Source organism: Oryzias latipes, chromosome 4, assembly GCF_002234675.1.
Source record: "Oryzias latipes chromosome 4, ASM223467v1".
NCBI lineage: Eukaryota > Metazoa > Chordata > Actinopteri > Beloniformes > Adrianichthyidae > Oryzias > Oryzias latipes.
This window is the reverse complement of record NC_019862.2, coordinates 17,280,446-17,298,937: the sequence shown is the minus strand read 5'-3', so window position 1 is coordinate 17,298,937 and position 18,492 is coordinate 17,280,446. Positions and strand designations below refer to the sequence as shown.

Genomic DNA, 18,492 nt, shown 5'->3' with positions numbered 1-18,492 from the left:
TAATTTTCTCATATAATGCATCATCAAGTGGTTTTATTTAATAGAGTTCAACATCTTCAACATTCTGTCATACTAGAAGACTGTTGAGTCTTGTTGGAGTTGAGGCCCTAGCTAAAAGAACCACTGCTTGTTGAGAAGACATAGGTGTAACGGCACAGGCATAACAGTTGCCCTGAAGTTAAATCATGGCATCTGGACTAAAAGTATTCTTTCTTTCAAAGAAAGAAAACTTTAAGTCCAAATACCATGAATCAACTTCAAGAAAACGTTAGCTGGATAAATAAGAACCAGGTGACATGTTATTCTAGTTAAGACTCATAGAAAATACTTGCAAAATGTTCGAATTTTACAAATAAAAGCTCTACCTAGTTGTGTTAAAATTGCTTGTCAACAAATTATGTACGTATATTTATAGAAACATATTTTATCTGAAATTAAATTCTCTTTTGGTAAGCCAGCACCGTTCTTGCGTCGTACGGGTCATAAGTTAGATTTTGGTTAGTTCAGAAAAGCTCCGGTTTTGTCAGATAAACAAATGTCCACAAGCAGCCTGACTCTCCCAACATCCCTGCATCTATTTACAGAGGGGACCTGCTGTGCTATTCTGGGCGGAAGGTCTGGGGAGTGAAAAGAAGGAGACAGATCGGGTGCAGCAGGATGGAGAGTTGGGGAAGATGCTTGGCTGGAGCAGGGCAGGGTGTAGCCAGAAGATGAGGGACAAAAGCCCCCCTTGTCCATGCACTGAGAGGTCTTGACGGTCAACTGGAAGGCTGGCAAGCCAGCTGGTAAACGTACAAATGAACACAGCTGTTCTCTCACATTCCTCCTCAAACCACGTCCCCCACCCCACTTTCTATTTTTTTTTTGGTTGAGCTTTGCAGCCTTCCCTGTCATGGTTTCCTGCCAGCCATAGACACAGTGGCGCTCTGAAAAGGGAGAAAATAGGTGGAGGGCTCTCGAGGCGCTAATTTACTAAACAGCATGACATATATGGAATGGTTTTAAAATGTAAAATGAGCGTAGAATTCTTTCAACCTGTAGGTCATGAATTGCCCATTGAAGAACTTGCTTTAATGTAAACACAAGAGAGTCAGAGAAAAACAAAGGAAAAACCAGCATTTTTCTATAATGTCTCAGCAAGGAGGTTGTATAAAAAATTGACTTGGTAAAACTTCACCTTAACTCTGTTGAGATTCATGAATCATTGTATCACAAAAAGTCAAAATTAAGAGATTATTTTAGGATTCCGAAAGACAGAAATGTTTTTCAAATCCATGAAATTAAAACAAAATATTATTTTCAAATTTTATCATACATCAATAGCAAACAAAGTGCTGTTTGCTAGTCCCGCTCTGATCATCTTTTAATCTACTTCAAAAGCTTTCCCAGTGGTCTTTTGAGTATGTATATGTCGTTTTTAGGCTAAATAAATCTGTGTCATTTTCCTGGACATAGTTCCTGCAGAGCAGCAGTAATTCTTTAGAAATTAGCCTCTTAGTTGTGTTGGCGCAGAGCAACCCCACCCCCCTTCCCGTCACTCATAGCTAAGAGCTATATGTTTACACCCTCTCCCTCTCTATTTCATCAGAGTGGGTCTTTAATTGATTCTCTATGATCCAAAAGTGAACGCTTCAAAGAGAGCATCGGCTAATGCAGCAGTGAAATTGGGTTTATATCCAGGACTTGATATCTGACATTTTAAGTAAAGTTTTTCAAAATAAAAGCTTTAGAAAAATTGAGACAGTCCAACACTGATGCCGCCTCTGACTAAGTTAATGACCATTGCAATGTTAATGACTGTGGCTCCACACCCTTGTGAGGACACACAACGCTGGATCGCATGTAGCCTTTGGCCTTTTGGCAACAGCGAGCCAAGTAATGCAAAACCTCCTGGATTGAGGTTCAGGAGCGACGGTTTGACACTTAGCCCTCCAGGGCCGTGTTCTGGGGTAGAAAGGCCAAAAGGTCCACATTCCGCCGGGTGACACCTGAGCCTGGCAGCCCCCCACCCCCACCCTCTCCCAGCTCTTTGACATGCTCTTCCAATATTACTGTAACACAAAAGAGAGAGTGCGTGTAAATCTGCATTCATAAAGACTTAGCTACACCCACTCTCACCCCCGCTGACCCTGCCTTGCCCCTCAGGCACCCGGCCACTGACAACTCCTTACAAAGGACAGGAATTTATTACACTGGCTTTTCTCAGCGCTGGCACCAAACAGGTGCAGAATGAGTGTGTGTATGTGTGTGAAGCACCAACTGACACTTCTCAAATATTTGTTTCTGCCATCCTCTATCAGGAAACAGATTAGCTCTTTAGTCAACCCCACCATATAAATAATAATCAGGTAATCTGAGCCGTCATCCAATTAAACAGATATTAGGCGCAGAGTTGACAAGACTGTAAAAATGTGTAGGTGTGTGTGTGAGAGGGAGAGAGAAAACTAGGCTGAGCAAACTCAGATAAGCCTTAGAGGGAGACAATGATCTGTTGTTCCTGATTGCCCCCGTAAAACCACTTGTACTCACTTGAACGCCTGCATATGAGCGTGCCAGCCAAGCATGTGTGCGAACACAAAAAAGAAAAAGAACTGCAAAGACGGGTGCGCGCTGACAAACATGCAGAGAGCAAATACAAGTGTAAATGGCCTGTTTGTCCTCTCGTTTCTTCACCCTGTGACTTGGGACTCAGCGGTGAGCAGCTTCCTCTCCTCTTGGCTCTGAATCAGTCAGTGGTGGGAGGACCTGCAGAGTCCAGTCGTTTCATTACAAAGGCTACAAAACCCCTGCTAATATATCTCGCATGCACAATGTGGCGCCGTGCCAAAGCACTCCCCACGCTGCAGAGCTCACCCACTGCTGCTGGCATTTCGGCTTTGCTGTAACGCAGCCGGAAGAGAGGCTGCTTTGCTGGTTGTTGTCCAGCTCAAGAACTATTTACAATTATTGAAATAAAAATCAACTTAGACTAGATTTGCAGAGCTAAAAAAAAACCCACATCAAAATCAATTGTCACCATCACCAATTAAAATCGACCAGTAAGTGTAATCTGACGGAATCAACTCACATCCAACTCGCCCGTCACTGTAATGCAAAAGGAGGTCACGAAGAGAGAAACATTTTCTTCTGTCATCAGCAGCTGGACTATGCTGCTTGGGAGCATACAATTATTTTCATTAATTTGAGAGGGACCAATTCCAACCATCTTTTGATCTATTTGAAGAGTTGCCATTGGTCTTTTGATTACGATTATGCTGTTTTTTTGCTAAAATAAAAATACCGGTGTTGTTTTTTTACATCATTGTTTCTGCAGAGCAGCAGTATTTCACTAGAAATGTGCCTCTGAGTTGTTGCCTGCTTCCCCCTTTCTATCACTCATCTGTTTACACGCTCTCCTGCTAGCTTAAAGCCCCTCACACCCAATCTTACATTACAGGTGGAATATTGGAACCATCCAGTCAAACAGTTTTGATTCAGATGCCGGCTCGGATGAGGAAAACAAAGACGTACATGGATATAGTCGTCTACAAGTGGAAACATAAGAATGGAGCAGAGCAGTAAGCATACGGTCCACCCAGTGTATTTCACAACAGCATTTTTTTGTCTGCTCCTGATTCACAACCATTTGGGGGAAAAATACTCAAAAATGCAATTTAAGCCTCATTTTCTTTAGTTATGCTCTCCTAAAAAAAATGGAAATTTGGAAATATGTTTTACCAAGTTTACAGCCAAGATCACACCAAGTTGAAGCTATAAAAGATTTATTTAGTAGGAGGTTTAGTCCAGCAAAGCAACAAAAAGTCAAGTTCCTCGGATAAACTGATGGCATAGAGATGGTGCAACTTCACTGCGCGCCCAATGGCATGGTGCCACTTGCTGACAATGAAATTCTTGCTAATCGTTTCTCACCTTTTACCTCTAAAGCTATGCTCACACCGCCCTTGGTAGTGATCGTTCTAGCGACCACTTTCAATAAAAAGTCTACATAAATGTGCATAAATGCCTGTTTCTGGCTTCCAGGTTAAAACTCTTGCCTGAATTATACGAGACCCTGAGCTAAATGCACATTCAAGAATGGGTGTTTAGAAAGTATAATGTCAACACATCCAAAGGTCTAATATAAAGCTCAGTGCTGATAAACAAATGAGGATAAAGAGACTTCCAATGGGATTTTTCTATAAATTTTCCTCTGATGTTTTCTTTGATATAGATAGATAGATAGATAGATAGATAGATAGATAGATAGATAGATAGATAGATAGATAGATAGATAGATAGATAGATAGATAGATAGATAGATAGATAGATAGATAGATAGATAGATAGATAGATAGATAGATAGATAGATAGATAGATAGATAATACTTTATTCATCCCCATTAGAAGAAATTCTGTGATTTAAACTACTTCTTATAATACACAATAGAAAATGATGATCATTATTTCTTTTATATTTAAAAGCTTTTTTTTCAGTGGACAAAAACTAATTTGTTTCTGTCCACTGAAAAAAATGGTTTTGTTCTATTTCTAGCAAGTAAAATTCTTCACACATTAAAACGATAACAGTCAGTATTTTTCTTTTGCTGTTCCAGGGAAAAGGTCAAGAGAGAAAAACGGCGTGACCTGAACTTCACTTCTAGCGATGAGCTGTGGAATCTGCTCTGGTTTGGAAGTGCTACTCGAGTTGTTGACTTCCTCAGGAGCCAGCCATGCAGTCAACAGCTAAGATTAGGTTCTCACTCTGTAACTTTATCACCCCAGAGCTACTTCTCAAATGCCTCTACCAGAGCGACCACAACAACCCCCCCCCCCCCCCTTTCCCAAAATAGCTTTGATCCCATTTTGAGAGCAGGCCAAGTCTTATACCCCAAACAAGCTCTCAAGGGAACAAGAGATTGGGAATGCAGTGCTGAGATCAACACCCCCACCCCCCAAGAAAAGTCCATCAATCATTATTGTCCATACAAATAGAGCATTCAGATGGACAAAAAGTCAGTCAATAGGCAGCACACGAGGAGTCTAGAGTGTATCCGGTGATGGAAAAAGAAGCAACCATCCGGACAGAAGGCCAACTATAGTCAGTGTCGTCTACATGTACACGCCGCCATTAATTCAGCAGACGCTCTTATTCTTGCTCAATCAACGAGAGCTCTGTCAAAGTCTTTTTGTCCTGCAATTCAGGTGGAGTCTGTATGGACTCATTCTGAATAATGGAGTCAAAGAAGGGACCATAAAATGGGCAAATATAACAGACCATCAAGTCAAAGAAGCTCTTCCCAAAGAGGGAGGCTGACAAGTTATCTACGGATGCTGAAAGGATTCCACTAACTCGTAGAGGAGAAGTTTGGATGCTTTTTTAACAGTGCATTGTGTTCTGCATCCTGAATGGCTGTAGACCATGGCCAATCAATGTCCCCCCGTGCTGTGTCTCCAGTACAGAGTGCGTTCAGTTCGCCACATTTACATAAATTCAATTCAAATAGAAATTCAAATAATTCTTCAATCGCGAGCAAATCTTTGGCTTTCTTCTATAATAGTGGACTCGTTTTTCTACAAGGCTTTAAACATTGAGACTGTTTAAATAAGACAGAAATGTGTGAAAATGTTCATGTCTGTCTAAAAAAAGTGCATAAAGTGTGTAGTGAGGGGTTTTACAGCCTTAAAATATCAAGAATAACTGCAAGATTGTAACCCCTGGAATCTTTGAGGGAACGCTGTATTCATTAAATATATTTCTATTTTTGTACTGATTTATGAGGACAACAATTTGTTCTGTCAACTCTTTGTTTATTTTAATTTCAAACCTTTAATTAATTTCACCAAAATTGTCATAAAGTGTCCAAATGAAAGTATTTCTTGAATATCTGTAGCAACTATCCCCTAAAACATCATTAAAAGTATTCTGTATTTGGCTGCATTGGTTTGGTAAAATGTAGCATTTTTGTTAATACCTTGTATGCATAGTTAAGTTGGCATGAACAATAAATCAAATTTGTCCTTTCTTTTGCAAATAAGTTATCATGTTTTTCGTGCGGTCTTTTTCCTCAGATACAAACTCACATTACTGCACACCTACTGGAAAGACACTTTCTTCTGCTAAATATTGCCCTTTAAAGCATCGGTACTTGTGTTGGCATTTCTGTCATCTTGGACGGAAGAATGTTTGTTGTTAAATGCTTCTTTATATGGTAAAAACACATTTCAGGGGGATCTAAGGGAAAATTTGGCTGAATCTATGTCACTTTACCACAATATCACTGGGTAATAGTTTAGAGATAACTTTTCCCCAGATTATTTCACTTTTGAAAAAGAAACAAAAAATTGAAAGTGGATATGTAAAACTTCAGTGTTTACCTTTTGTTGTTTATTGTGTGTGAATTTTAGAAAAGAACATGTCAAAGGCTTTTTTGCTTCCACCTTTCTGTCATCACTTCATACATAAAGACCACAAACATTTGGTGAAATGCTGTGCAGCATCTTTTTCTGGTTAAAACCTCTAAATATCTGCTGAGTGAGACAGAAATTGAGAGACATTATTTTTCTTTCTTGGCACTATAACCTGAAAAAGTACTTTTTTAATTTAAAAATATCTTTATTTGAAATATGTGATATATATTTATGAAATTCTTTATTCAGTTTTGCATCATTGTAATCGTGTTGGAAAAAAAGGTTTTCTTTCTTTCTTTCAACATGAACAATTTTAATGAATTAAGTTCCACTTTTGGAAAGATTTAAATAAGAATTGTTTAAAAACTTTCCTACGAAATCGAGAAAAAGACATTCTGAAATGGAAAAAAAACATAAATATATTGATATATAAATGTTCTGTAAACCTCTGAAGTATGAGCTTTATTTTGAAGAATTAAATTAGAAACTGGCATGAAGATGAACTGAAACTCCATGAAGATCCTAGTTCTATAACAAGAACCATCAATAATTTTGATTTTACGGCCTTAACGATCATAAAAATGTATTCAGTTTCTTAAATCTACAAATCGTCCATAAATATTCCATCAGTTTGATGTAAGTTGTGTTTTTTTTTTTTTTTGCTTTGAGGTTTTACAAAGTAATGGTTTGACCTTGTAATCAAAGGACTGGATCACGCGAGGCACCATCCCCCCTTTGGTTAAAAGAAGAGAGTCACTCCAAAGCAAACTGTTCGCAGCGACACAGGAAACTGTGGAGGTAGCAACTCCAGTGGAGGTGGAGCAAAGGGAACCACTGTATCCACAAAACGACCAGTAATGAGTGTTGGTGACAAGACGCCAGGCGTGCAGCTCTTTTTCTGTTCCAGTGAAGTGTGGGATGGCGTCACCAAACCCGCAGGAATCAATGGCTAAGTCAACATATATCAGGGAGGGAGACGGTTCCGGAGTAGGAAAAAAAAATGCTGCACAAATGAGTAAAAATAATGAGATCACAGAGCTGCTATTGACTGCTGCTATAAGAAATAAACACGTAAACAGATACTGAAAGAGATACACAGCTCTAAAGAATTCAGAGGATAGATTTACTCTGCAGTTAATTTACTGAACAAGCTGCAGATTCTGTCCACTCATCCGCTTATGAAGCCCGGAAGGCTGGAACGACACCAACACTGCGAATTGCGTCTGCAACTTCTTAAAAGAAACAAGAAGTAACAGAACTGAAATAGCTCTGCGCTGCCCGATCAGAGGTTTTTCTGGGCCGGTACAGTGAGACTCTTTCAGGGCTGGTTTAATCCTAATCCCATAAGGAAAGTCTTTCAGGACGGGTGTTTTCATTGAACCACATGTTACGACCTGGCAGGACCTGGGAGTTTAAAGCCAGCCAATGAAGACAGAAAAGTAAAAAAATGTTTGTCAGGGAAAAGTTTGTTCTATGTTACTTCTTGAGACATAAACTGCTTTCCTAATGGTTCAAAAATCTAAATTTTGATCTAGTTTGAGAGTCAAAAGGCTGGAGCATTTGTGAAGGGAAATTATTTCAGACGTCTTTTTTAAGCAGTCATTCCTGCTATACGGTGGTTGCTGTGAGCTTGACAGGTCAAGTATTAACCAGACTATTCATGCTGGCTTTGAGCCATACCAAATAATGGTGGTTATGGACTCAACCCAAGAAGATGCAAACAAAGCTACCACAAAACAGGCTGCAAAAGAAACAGAAAAAACTGGAAACAAAAGCAGGCAAACAAAACAGTGCACTTAGAAAAATGTATGCAAATAATGCCAGAAAGGCATGGATATTAATGTATCTATCTACTGGTATTTATGGAATTTTAATGAAAGAAAATACTTAAATTGAATTAGAAGATTTTTTTTTTTTAATTTTAATATTCATTCATCAAATTGTTGATTCAGTTTCCCGTAAAGCCAATTGCTGTATTTATATTAGACAAAACAATGCTTTAGTTTAACTTTTAATTTTTGAAAAATAGTCATTGTTGCTATTGAAGTTCCAGCGCTGTTTAAACACAAATTCTGCAAAATCTGATTTTGCAACCAAAAAAATTGGTTATAAAATAAAGATTTTGGATCATAAGTTAATAATTGAACTAAAAACAAATCAGTTTAAACTTCTATAAAGGATAAAGAACCTTGTTAGTTAAAAAAAAAGTTCCAGCCTTTTGTCCGCAGTCAGAAGGTGATGGATACCGTTTGCTCTCAGGAATGTCAGCTCAGAATTCCTCCAGTCCAATGTCTGTCTGAGTTTAACTAATGAGGAACGCCAAATATCCTGGGATATGACGGGAAATGCGTGATGCTGTCTGTTTGCACAAAAACCAACGCAACAACTCAAAGCACAACCATTGTCACAGATTATCTAGATCCCTAAAAGCTACCTGACCTCTGGTCTGTTGGACATGTTTCTTTAACTTTTAAGGGTGTTTTGGGCGTGCTTCAGAGCTATAGGTGTCCAAGTCTGCAAATTCTTGGTTGGGAAGTTTGATAGCTGTCATTGATGGTCGCAAAACCACAAAAGTAAGACATAAATCCTCATCTCAGACAAGCAGAGAAGACAACTGTCAACGAACACAGGAAGGATGAAGGTAGTTTGTTGTCCCTTACCTGTTAGTCTACTTGCAGAAGCCCCGCCCTCCTCCTGAGGTTTGCACACAGGCATCTGTCTGTGGGGATGTGGAGCCTGTGTGGAATGTGCAGCATTCCCCTGGCTCACATCTCCTGAACTGCTGCCGAGGCCTTCCACGCGGACCTCCTGCCCACTTCCACTGGGTCCCTCCAGGGTCCTCCCAACCTGAACAGCATCCCTCCCTCTGCTCAGTTTCCTGTGGGGGTCCTGTGGGAGCAGCACCCGCACCGAGGGTCGGTGGGAGATGTCAGGTACGTCGTCTTCTGGTATGGGGTTGTACCAGATCTCCCCCTCATCGTCTGCATCGTTTTCCTCTGTTGGATCTACGCTCCGACACTGAGGTGACACCTTTTTCTGACTGACGCCCATCTAAACCAAGAAAAGAAAAGCTTTACTGTGAAGAAGGGGTAGCACAGACACAACACAGTGATGTTTTGCGACTAGGGACCGCCTGTTTTATATATAAGACTTGACTTGGACTTGTCAACAAAGACTTGATAACTTCTTAACAGGTTGCTACCACAGGAGCTTTTTAAAACCAAAGTTTCCAACCTCTGCAGGGGAAGCAAACCTGAGGTAGCTGCAGGCGTACTGGCCGTGGCGGCACTATTGCCGAGAATCTCAGACCATCCGGGGAGAGACTGGGGGGAGGCGGTGGCTGATGAGAGCCCTGGCTGTCCTCCTCTTCAACTCCCAGCATCCCATGCAGATCCTCTCTGGTGCAGAAGTTCTTCGCCTGGTAGCTCTGCTGCAGCCAGTTGCGTTTCTTGGAGACAGTGATGCTGATTTGCTGTGGCTTCCATGGCGAGAGCTCGCTGGTGGATCGACCGTTGGCGTGCGCCATTTGGGCATTCTCAATGAAAGCTGAAAGAATGATGGAGAAGCAGACAGACAGAGTTTAAGCAGTGTTGCCAGGAGACAATAACATTTAAATTCGGTGAGGAAAATTGAAATACAGGAAGTCCCGTTCAGCCTTGAAGTTTAAGAGAACTTCTGTATCAGAAAACCACAAACATGGTGCCTGTTTTGTGCCGTCTAAAGGGACTAAAATGAGCCACACTCTTTTAGAGACTTCCTTGACAGAAGTGCTCATTGAACTGCTTTAGCTTTAGGAAGAAAACAAAGCAAGAAACTGCTGAGAACATAAAGTAGGCGGGTGAAAAGACTCAATAATGTAGATACTTGGTCATTTAAAAGCCCTGAAGACATGGATAAAGGAGTTCCAGCCTGGTCATAAGTATGTCAACAGCTTTTTCGTCAAATACCTACACGCACACACATACACACAAGGCCTTGTTGAGCAGCAGCCCAGAGAAGTAGTCAAATGCGTGTTTGTGACAGGGAACTCGCGCTGCTGAGGGCAGGGTCCTGCTCCAACTTGTATAGCAACCTGGAATAAAAGACTGTTTTGATCCTTGCCAGCTTTCGGGCGAACCCCTCCACATGCAATAATGACAAGCTCTCCGCTCTAGGTGGAAATACATTTGGGAAGGTTATAGTTTTGGGGGATATTTTTTTTATTATTTCGGACAGAAGTTACTTTGTCGTTAGAAAACGTGAAAGGGGATTTGCCAATTAAACCTGCTGCTGTTCTTCTGTGTTGTGAAATCCAGAAAAGTCCTACAGGACTTAGATCCAAAAGCAGAGTAGGGCTCCGCTGACTTCTGTTGATCCTTAAATATCAGTGAAGACCTAAATTTGATTGTGTCACTCCTTTTCCCTTGATAAGATGCTTGTTATCATTCTGTCACTTTTCAGAGGCAAGTTTGCTTTTTCCTTTTTTTTTTTTTTAAGATGATCTTTTCTGCTTCTATATTTAACAAGAAACTTGCAACAGCAGCTGGATTTAAACCTTTCCCGAGCTAAAATTTGTCTTTTTTCCAGCACTTTTTTTTGTTGTAAATTCATCATAATTTAAGGAAAGGATACCTAGTAAAACCAAAGCTTCTCCAGACACTCACAGCCCCAGCAAAGGAAGAAAGAAAAGACGGAAAGCGATGGTTGTGCGTGGAGCTGTTGCTGGAATGCCTGTCTCCTCCAAGGGGTCTTTCTTAGCTGGAAAAGGGAAGCGTGTTCTGACACGAACAGCATTCCAGCCCGCAGATTTACACCACCTTCCACTGTCACACTTCTTTGCGGGAGCAACAGCTTTTCCAACAAAAAATATATATTAATATGTAATAATGTTGAGCTTAATCATTGAGACATTAACTCTTTTTTAAAAGCTGCCAAGTGTCTGCTCCCTTTTTTTTATAGCAGCACATCTGTGTTTTAATGTTTGATTTGAGCTGTTTGCTCTGCAGGACTTTTTGAAAGTGGAATGTCTTAGGGTGCTTTCCAATAAAGTTTTAAAAAATATTTAAACAGGAAAGCAAAAAAGGAAAAAGGTTTTTTAAAAATTGGTGCCCAAAAGGTCACCTTTATCCAAATAAAACTAACATTTTAAGAAAAACCATGGTTTTCCACCTCCACAGTTCAAAGCAGAAATATTCAGTGCAGTCTGGCAACAAATTGACTTAGAAGACTTCATCAAAATCTAAGTTCTGCAAAGAATACTTATTTATGGACTAAAGTGTGGACACAACCCACACGAAGCAGCACAAACAGCCTTCTGCAAAGCACACAGTGTCCACCATTTATTAGATGCTGTTTCACTGAAAACACTTGAAGGTAAGATTCAGCTAGAAACTCAGAACCTTTTACTTTGACAACAAAGTCTGAAAAGGTTTTAAAACCCAATTCCAACCACAGTTAGCTTTTCTTAAGTTATGTTGGGTTTCTTCTGTTGGTATAGAGAAGATTGGTAAAAAATGTAAACATGAATGCTAACAACAATTCCCTTCATAAAAGTACTGATTGCCTGACGATTTAGGGGAATTTACATTGGTGTTTTCTGTGCCATGTATGCTCAAGCAGAAAGAATAGGACCTAGCAATCAAAAAAACATGCTGATAAGTTTCAGCATCACATTCTTTGTGAATGTAAACACGATGCTTACCAAAAAGAAAAAAAAAAAGAAAAAACTTCCACTTGATGCCGAACCATTTCACATCCCTAACCTGAAGGCTCTTTGTGATGAAGCTCATAGAAAGGCAGCGATCGTGCTGACACGGTGAAGAATGTTATACTTTCGAAGGTTATCAAGGATAGAGTTGCATGGGCCTGTGTGGACCTGTGCCATGTGAGTCTGATAGTAAGACCAATTATTTACACGTCTAAACCTTGTGAGTGGCTAAATCTTTTCCTCCACTAAGACAAAGCACTTGATCCACTTTCCCAGAGGACTTTAATTTCTTTCCTGAATTCTGTTTTCTTTACAGACTCCTTTATAATAAGACCCAAACACACACACACACACACACACACCAGCTAGTTTTCTTTTTCCAAGAGAACAAAACTTTGTTGTGTATACAGGGCTGCTGAGCCCCTACAGAGGGAATCTGTTGTTATATGCCATACATTCCTGTTGACACTCATTCATATGCTAATGTAGATTCTCTGTGTCGATTTTTCTTTTTACACCAGGACAGAGCTGGGATCGCTCGGGGTTACATCACATGTCAACACTTGCGTCCCGCTGATGCGACCTGGCACAGCTGTCTGATATGTTTGTTGGCTTCCAATCTAAATTCTTCTCTACTTTGTAGAGTTTTGGGGAATCTATTCTACCGGAAAAAGAGAACAGAAAAAACACCCACATGGACACACAAGAAAGTCCAAAACTCCCAAAAAAATAAAAAAGGCAGCTGATGCTGCTGAGCAATGATCATTACCGTGACTCATATGTTGTAAATCAATCTAACATTAACCTGATACCTCAGCTTTGTCCTCCATCACCTGATCCGTGTTTAGAGCAAGCATCCTCCATAAATCTGTCCGCGTACAAAACACGAGACAAGACAAATCATTGTACCTCCTCAAGTCACGTTGAAAATGTGCAAAATACCAAATAAAAAACAGAAAAATACCCCAGAGATGTGAGGCAGCACATTTTATATTTATGGAACAATGTAGAAACGAGATACCGAAACCTTCAGACAAGAATCGACAACGGTTTAAAGGGATTTCATGTCACCTGCATATGCGTGTAAAGTCCTGAACATCTGTACAAACAAGACCTATTGCATAAATTACAGCACTACAGAGTTCAGATAAACAGGAATTTTATAACATGCTGGATTTAATTTGCAATGCACTTTATAGTTTATGAGAATCAAATAATTTAAAGTAAAATCATTATTCTAATTTAGGTTTACAAGCTAGTTAGCTTGAAATGAAACAAACGAAAAAGCAGTGATTGTGTCCAAAGCCTCACAAAATCCTCAAACTTAAAATTCAGAAGTTTACATACTAAAACTTTTATTTACTTAGTTATCTTTTTTGTGAAGTCATAATTAGTTTTTATGTTCTTATTTAAAACATTTAACACAAAAACCCCAAAGCTAAGAGAAGCAGTAATAGAAATCCTAACAAGAAAATGATAATATTGGTGTACAATATGTGTTATATGGTGTGAAAGAGGCTTTAAATGACTTGTTGGCCAGAAACTAAGCCATATCTATGGTTAAGCTAAGACAATGTAAACTGCGGTTTAATATTTTTAGGTAAATCTACCTAAGTCAAGGTAAACTAGGAATTAATACATTTAGTTCAAATTAGTCAACTTTAATTTAGCTAAGCACTGTCAACCTATACTAAGATGTTAGCTGAGCTACGTCGACATGCTAGCTTCTGGTGGTAAAATATTCTTATTATTAGCATTAGAGACCATCTCTTTGCAGACGAGCTAGCCCCTTATTGTAGCAAATCCTCTATGTGTAAACAGTGGCCTGATTTTACCTACACTCATTCCCAATTTGCCTCAACACAAAAATACACAATTATAGAAGGTTTAAATTAAATTTAAAAGACAAGTCAGGACAAGAACAAGGTAGCTACAAACTACTTGAGCTTGATATGTTCTTCAACGACTTTGCATTTTAGTATAACTTTCAAAACCAGAGGAGGAAGAGGCTGTGCTTTCAAAAAACTAAAAGTACATAAATACATACTTGAATTAGAGAAAAGTCCACAAATCTAAAAGGTGATTAACCCAACCCAAGTAATTCACAAAAGCCTTTGAGAGCTTTGGCCTTTTATTTCAAATGGCTTTTTATATGATACTGAGAGGCCATCAGTGGTACGATAAGCCCAAGGCTGACCTTGATAAATACTTAATCACTCTTCATTTTGTTCAGTCATGGTGTGGAATTAAGTGACACAAACCAAACAAGTTAAACAACAGGGATGGCATCTGAAAAATTCAATCCAAAGTCTCTTTAAAATGCATGTTACCATGGGGCTGTCAAGTGCAAATGACTGGGGAGGAAGGGGACATGACAGCACAATCGCCCCCCTCCCCTACTCTCAGACAAACACACACACATACACACACAACTACCACTGAAAACGACTGCAGCGTTTTTCCCCCCACTTTGGATGCCTCTGGCCACAGCTGTGGAAATGTTCAGCAGGAACAAGGAAGGAGGGAAAGCGAAGCAAAACGGGGAAAAAATGAGAGGGAAAATTGAGGGTTGCATGGAAACTAATATCTACAGAGCTCTGACTTTATTTCAAATAAAAACCAGCGAAGGAAAGAGCGGAGTAGTTGGAGCTGAAATAAGCCAATGGTGGCAAGAAGTCAACAGAGATGCCCCTTGGCCAGCTGCCACACACGGTTTCTAACAATGCAGGCGAGGACGGGCGGCACGCAGAGCAAATCATCTTTTTGCTGTAGTAAACAACAAAAAAAAGAGCTAATACAAAACCACTTTGGAAGCTAAAAGGAGATATGGCTCTGTGAAAAGAGTTGATGCTTCTGACCCCTTCCAGAAACCAACATGACTAATGACAAACATGACGTTTACCAAGACTGTTACAAAAATAAAAGGAGCACACAATAAAGACCCACTCCAAGGAAAAATGGATGTTTTTAAAATGTTTTTAAAAAGTTCTTGTGATATTTTTTAGATGCTGGAGGAGTATGTAAAGAAAATTGCGCTTAAAATTGCAGTTCTCAGTATTTATTCGATCAAATGATAGTGAATCAGGAGCAGAAAAAAAATGCCATTTGAAAAAGAAAATGAAATAAGAAATGCTTTTGGTGGGCCACAAGCTCCCTGCTCTGCTCCATTCTGATGTAACCACTTATAGATGACTAGATCCATGAACGTCTTCGTTTTCCTCGTCCGAGCTGGCATCTGCATAGCTCCAATATTGATCGCCATTTTTGATGCGCCGGTAATGTTATGTTGGGGGTGTGAAGGGCTGTAAGCCGGCGGGAGTGCGTTTATACAGATAACTCTGTTACGGGTGACGGGAAAGGGAGCGGGGTTGCTCCATGCCAAACTGTGTCCCCGTTTTTGATTTTGTCTAAAAACAGCATAATCATGATTAAAAGTCTTATTGAAAAAACAAAACAACAATATTCAGTCAGATAATATCAGTGAGATTTTCCAAACAGAAAAATGAGGCACCATGCAGTTTTCTGATACAGATGTTTACCTGCTTTTGTTTGGAACTAAATCATTTGGCATGTCATCATAATCACATAAACACACCCACAAAACCCAACACCACATGTAACCCACTACCAGCCGTTTGAGTTAGTAGTTACTGATGTACACTGTGAGTATTCTGCCCTACAACCGGGTGTGTGATTAATTTTATGTTAAAATGCACCTATATTAGTGTAAAGGACAGAACCCGCCACCAGGGAAAGGGGTTTTAAAAGAAAGCAAGAGGTCTGAGGGGTCTCGTCCTTTTGCTTTGCATCCAGAAGTGGAGTGGACCCCCAGCAGACGGAGCTGACTATGAGTGGAGGAGGATGACGGTAATCAAGAGGAGAGGAGGAAGCATGAGGTCTCTCTGACTTCAGAGGATCTCCTGGAGTCGAGGCCCCGCCGGATCACCTCCCTACCTGGCTGGTGTTGAGGCGATTTGGCCTTGGCGGACTTTCCGCCTTGGAGCGCCGGTTTGCAGCAGACGGGGGGAGCCTGAGGACGGAGACGGTCCTGGTGGGGCAGAGAGGAGCCCTCAATCCGCTGCTTCATCTCGGACGACAGCAGGCGCCCCTTGTGCATCCACTCCTGCATCTTGTTGACCGTAACACCGTGGGCTTTGCTGGCTGACCCACACACCCGCGCTCGGACTTGGACTGAGTCCTGCTTGCCGTCCTGACCAGGATGTGGCGCAGCCTCAGAGTTGCTGTCGGAAGACCCTGTCAGGCTGTTAACCGAGCTGCTGCTCTCATTGAGTTGCTCACCACAGCCTTGCAGCAACTCCTCGCTGCTGTCGTCTCTGCAAAGCATTTGAGGTTCAGACAGCTCACCTGCTTGCGTGACACCATCATCCTTTTTAGTCTCTGCTTCCTCTTGGTCATCGTGTGCATGTTGGACTCCAGAAGTCTGAGCACAAGCAGAGGGCCCGCTTTGATACCTGATGGCTCCATCACTTGCACACCGCAACAACGTGGGCCTTTTGGTCAACGATAGGTTGGTCACACTCTTACTGATAAGCCTCCCCTTTGACTCCAGAGCTCCGGCAAGGCAGAGAAGGAGTGAGTCAGTGTCAGACACCTGCTGAGGACTGTGGTCGCCTCCTGATGACCAGGAGTCGCTGTCGATGATTTTGACAGACAACCTGGAGCACAGGCTGTCTCTGGAGCGGCTGCTGCAGGAGGAGGCGGCTTGCCGCTCAGCTACGCCGCTGTTAGTCTGCTGGACATCCAGGTTGATATCGTTCATGGCGTTGATGAGGAGGTAATAGGCCTCCTGCAGCCGGTTTCTGAGCCTGTCAGTTTCCTGAGCGCTTTCAGCCTGTCCTCTGCCCTGCCTGGGCTCTGAACCCTCAACTCTGTCACCGTCCAATTTTGGTCTGGGGGTTTCATAAAAGGGAAGATTTTCATTGTCATAGTAATCCTCATCTTCACTGTCTAAAGGGCACTGGAGGGGCTCCTCCTGAGACACACATATATGTAACTGCGTTGGGAAGAAAGTTTGTGTGGGCCCCCAGTTTTCCAAATCTGGGGGTAAAACTTCCATATTTCTGGAGTTGGGGTCGTCTTTTTCCAGAATCTGGTTGCTGGGTTCCTGTAATGCTAACACCTGCACTGGGGGCTGCCCCCCCTTCCCCTCTGTGGGTTGAAGGGCCCCCGCCTGTACCTGCGCTCTCGATGAAACAGGGTTGGAGTTGTCCCCAAAGCCGATCGAGTCCCCGACCCTGCACTGCCGCGGGAACGACACCGAGTGTTTCCGCGGGACGTGCGGGAACCCCGGCTGGCTCCCGACCTCCTCCCCCCCTAACACTGCGTCTCTTTGAAGTGGGACCCCCGGGAGCTCCTTGTTAACCCTGCCCCCGGTGCTCGGCGGTGAGGCGGCCAACTCAGCTGCGCAACTGTGCGGGACTACCACGACCCCCCCGCTCGGCTGCGTCGCTCCTTCAGCGCAGTTCTCGTAGGTGCTCATTCTCTCGGCGGAGAGATCCAGCCCTGCGAGCGAAACTACCCCGCTAGCCTCGTCGGAGTCTCGCGAAACTTTTGCTTTACCTTCGTGGCCCCCATTCGCCGCAGCGGCGGAGCCGAATCCACCGCCGAGCGTCGCTCCTTTCTTGGACTTCTTCCCCCGGAGTTTGGCTAATAAAGTCCTCCGCAGAGGATCGGCCATTCCTTCCCCTCTCGGCTAATTCCTCCCGGTGTCTCTCGGCGCGCGCGCTCCAGAAGGGAAGGGCTTCTCTTCGGTCAAAGCTCGCCGCGCGGACGTGCTCCTCTCCATTCTCCACTGTCACCTCCTCTCTGCCGCCTCCGAGCTCTCCTGACTCTGTGTGCTCGACTGCACCACCTCCTCTCCTGCCTCTCCTCCTCTCTAGCGCCTCACCTCTCCGTGTGTTTGCAGGCTCGGATATTTGGAATATTTCCCCGGTTCAAAGTTCACACATCTCCTGCTCAGGCTGAGCCATGAAAGCGACAATAAATCTGAATTATTTCCGCTTTGAGAGGAAATTACGAACATCTGTTTTCAGCTGAACTTCACAAAGCCAGGCGATTATCACAACAATAAAACAGTCTGAAAATATTTATTATAATTAGAGTTATGAATGTGGTCCAAATTCACGTCACGTCTCCAATAGAAATAGTTAAACAAATAACAACAAGGAATATGTTACATAAGTTTGCCTTATTACAATGTAATTAATAATTATTAAAAAATTGGTAAGTCACTAATTAAAAAGATAACTACACCAAATCAGCTACTTATTTTCCAAATTCCACCTTAAAGACCCACTCCAATGAAAATCTTTTTTGAACATGTTCTTTTGACATGATGGGAGACTATATATAAAAAAAAAGTTTAAAATAGCATTTCTAAGTATTTCTATATGCAAATA

General features: G+C 41.8%; 1 protein-coding gene across 3 annotated transcripts in view; it reads right to left on the bottom strand.

The window, feature by feature from the left end:
- The window catches only part of syde2 (synapse defective Rho GTPase homolog 2), a 53,360-nt gene extending 35,369 nt beyond the window's left edge, over positions 1–17,991 (bottom strand). The window contains exons 1-3 of one of the 3 annotated variants that reach the window (XM_023954338.1): positions 16,028–17,991; positions 9,641–9,933; positions 9,048–9,438 (exon numbers count right to left, since the gene is read on the bottom strand). In XM_023954338.1, coding sequence (XP_023810106.1) covers positions 9,048–9,438; positions 9,641–9,933; positions 16,028–17,771 — 2,428 coding nt within the window. In that variant the 5' untranslated portion in view covers positions 17,772–17,991. The remainder of the gene's footprint in view (positions 1–9,047; positions 9,439–9,640; positions 9,934–16,027) is intronic. The other 2 variants (XM_023954337.1, XM_023954339.1) reach the window with 2 other exon arrangements.
- Positions 17,992–18,492: the final 501 nt, after the last annotated feature.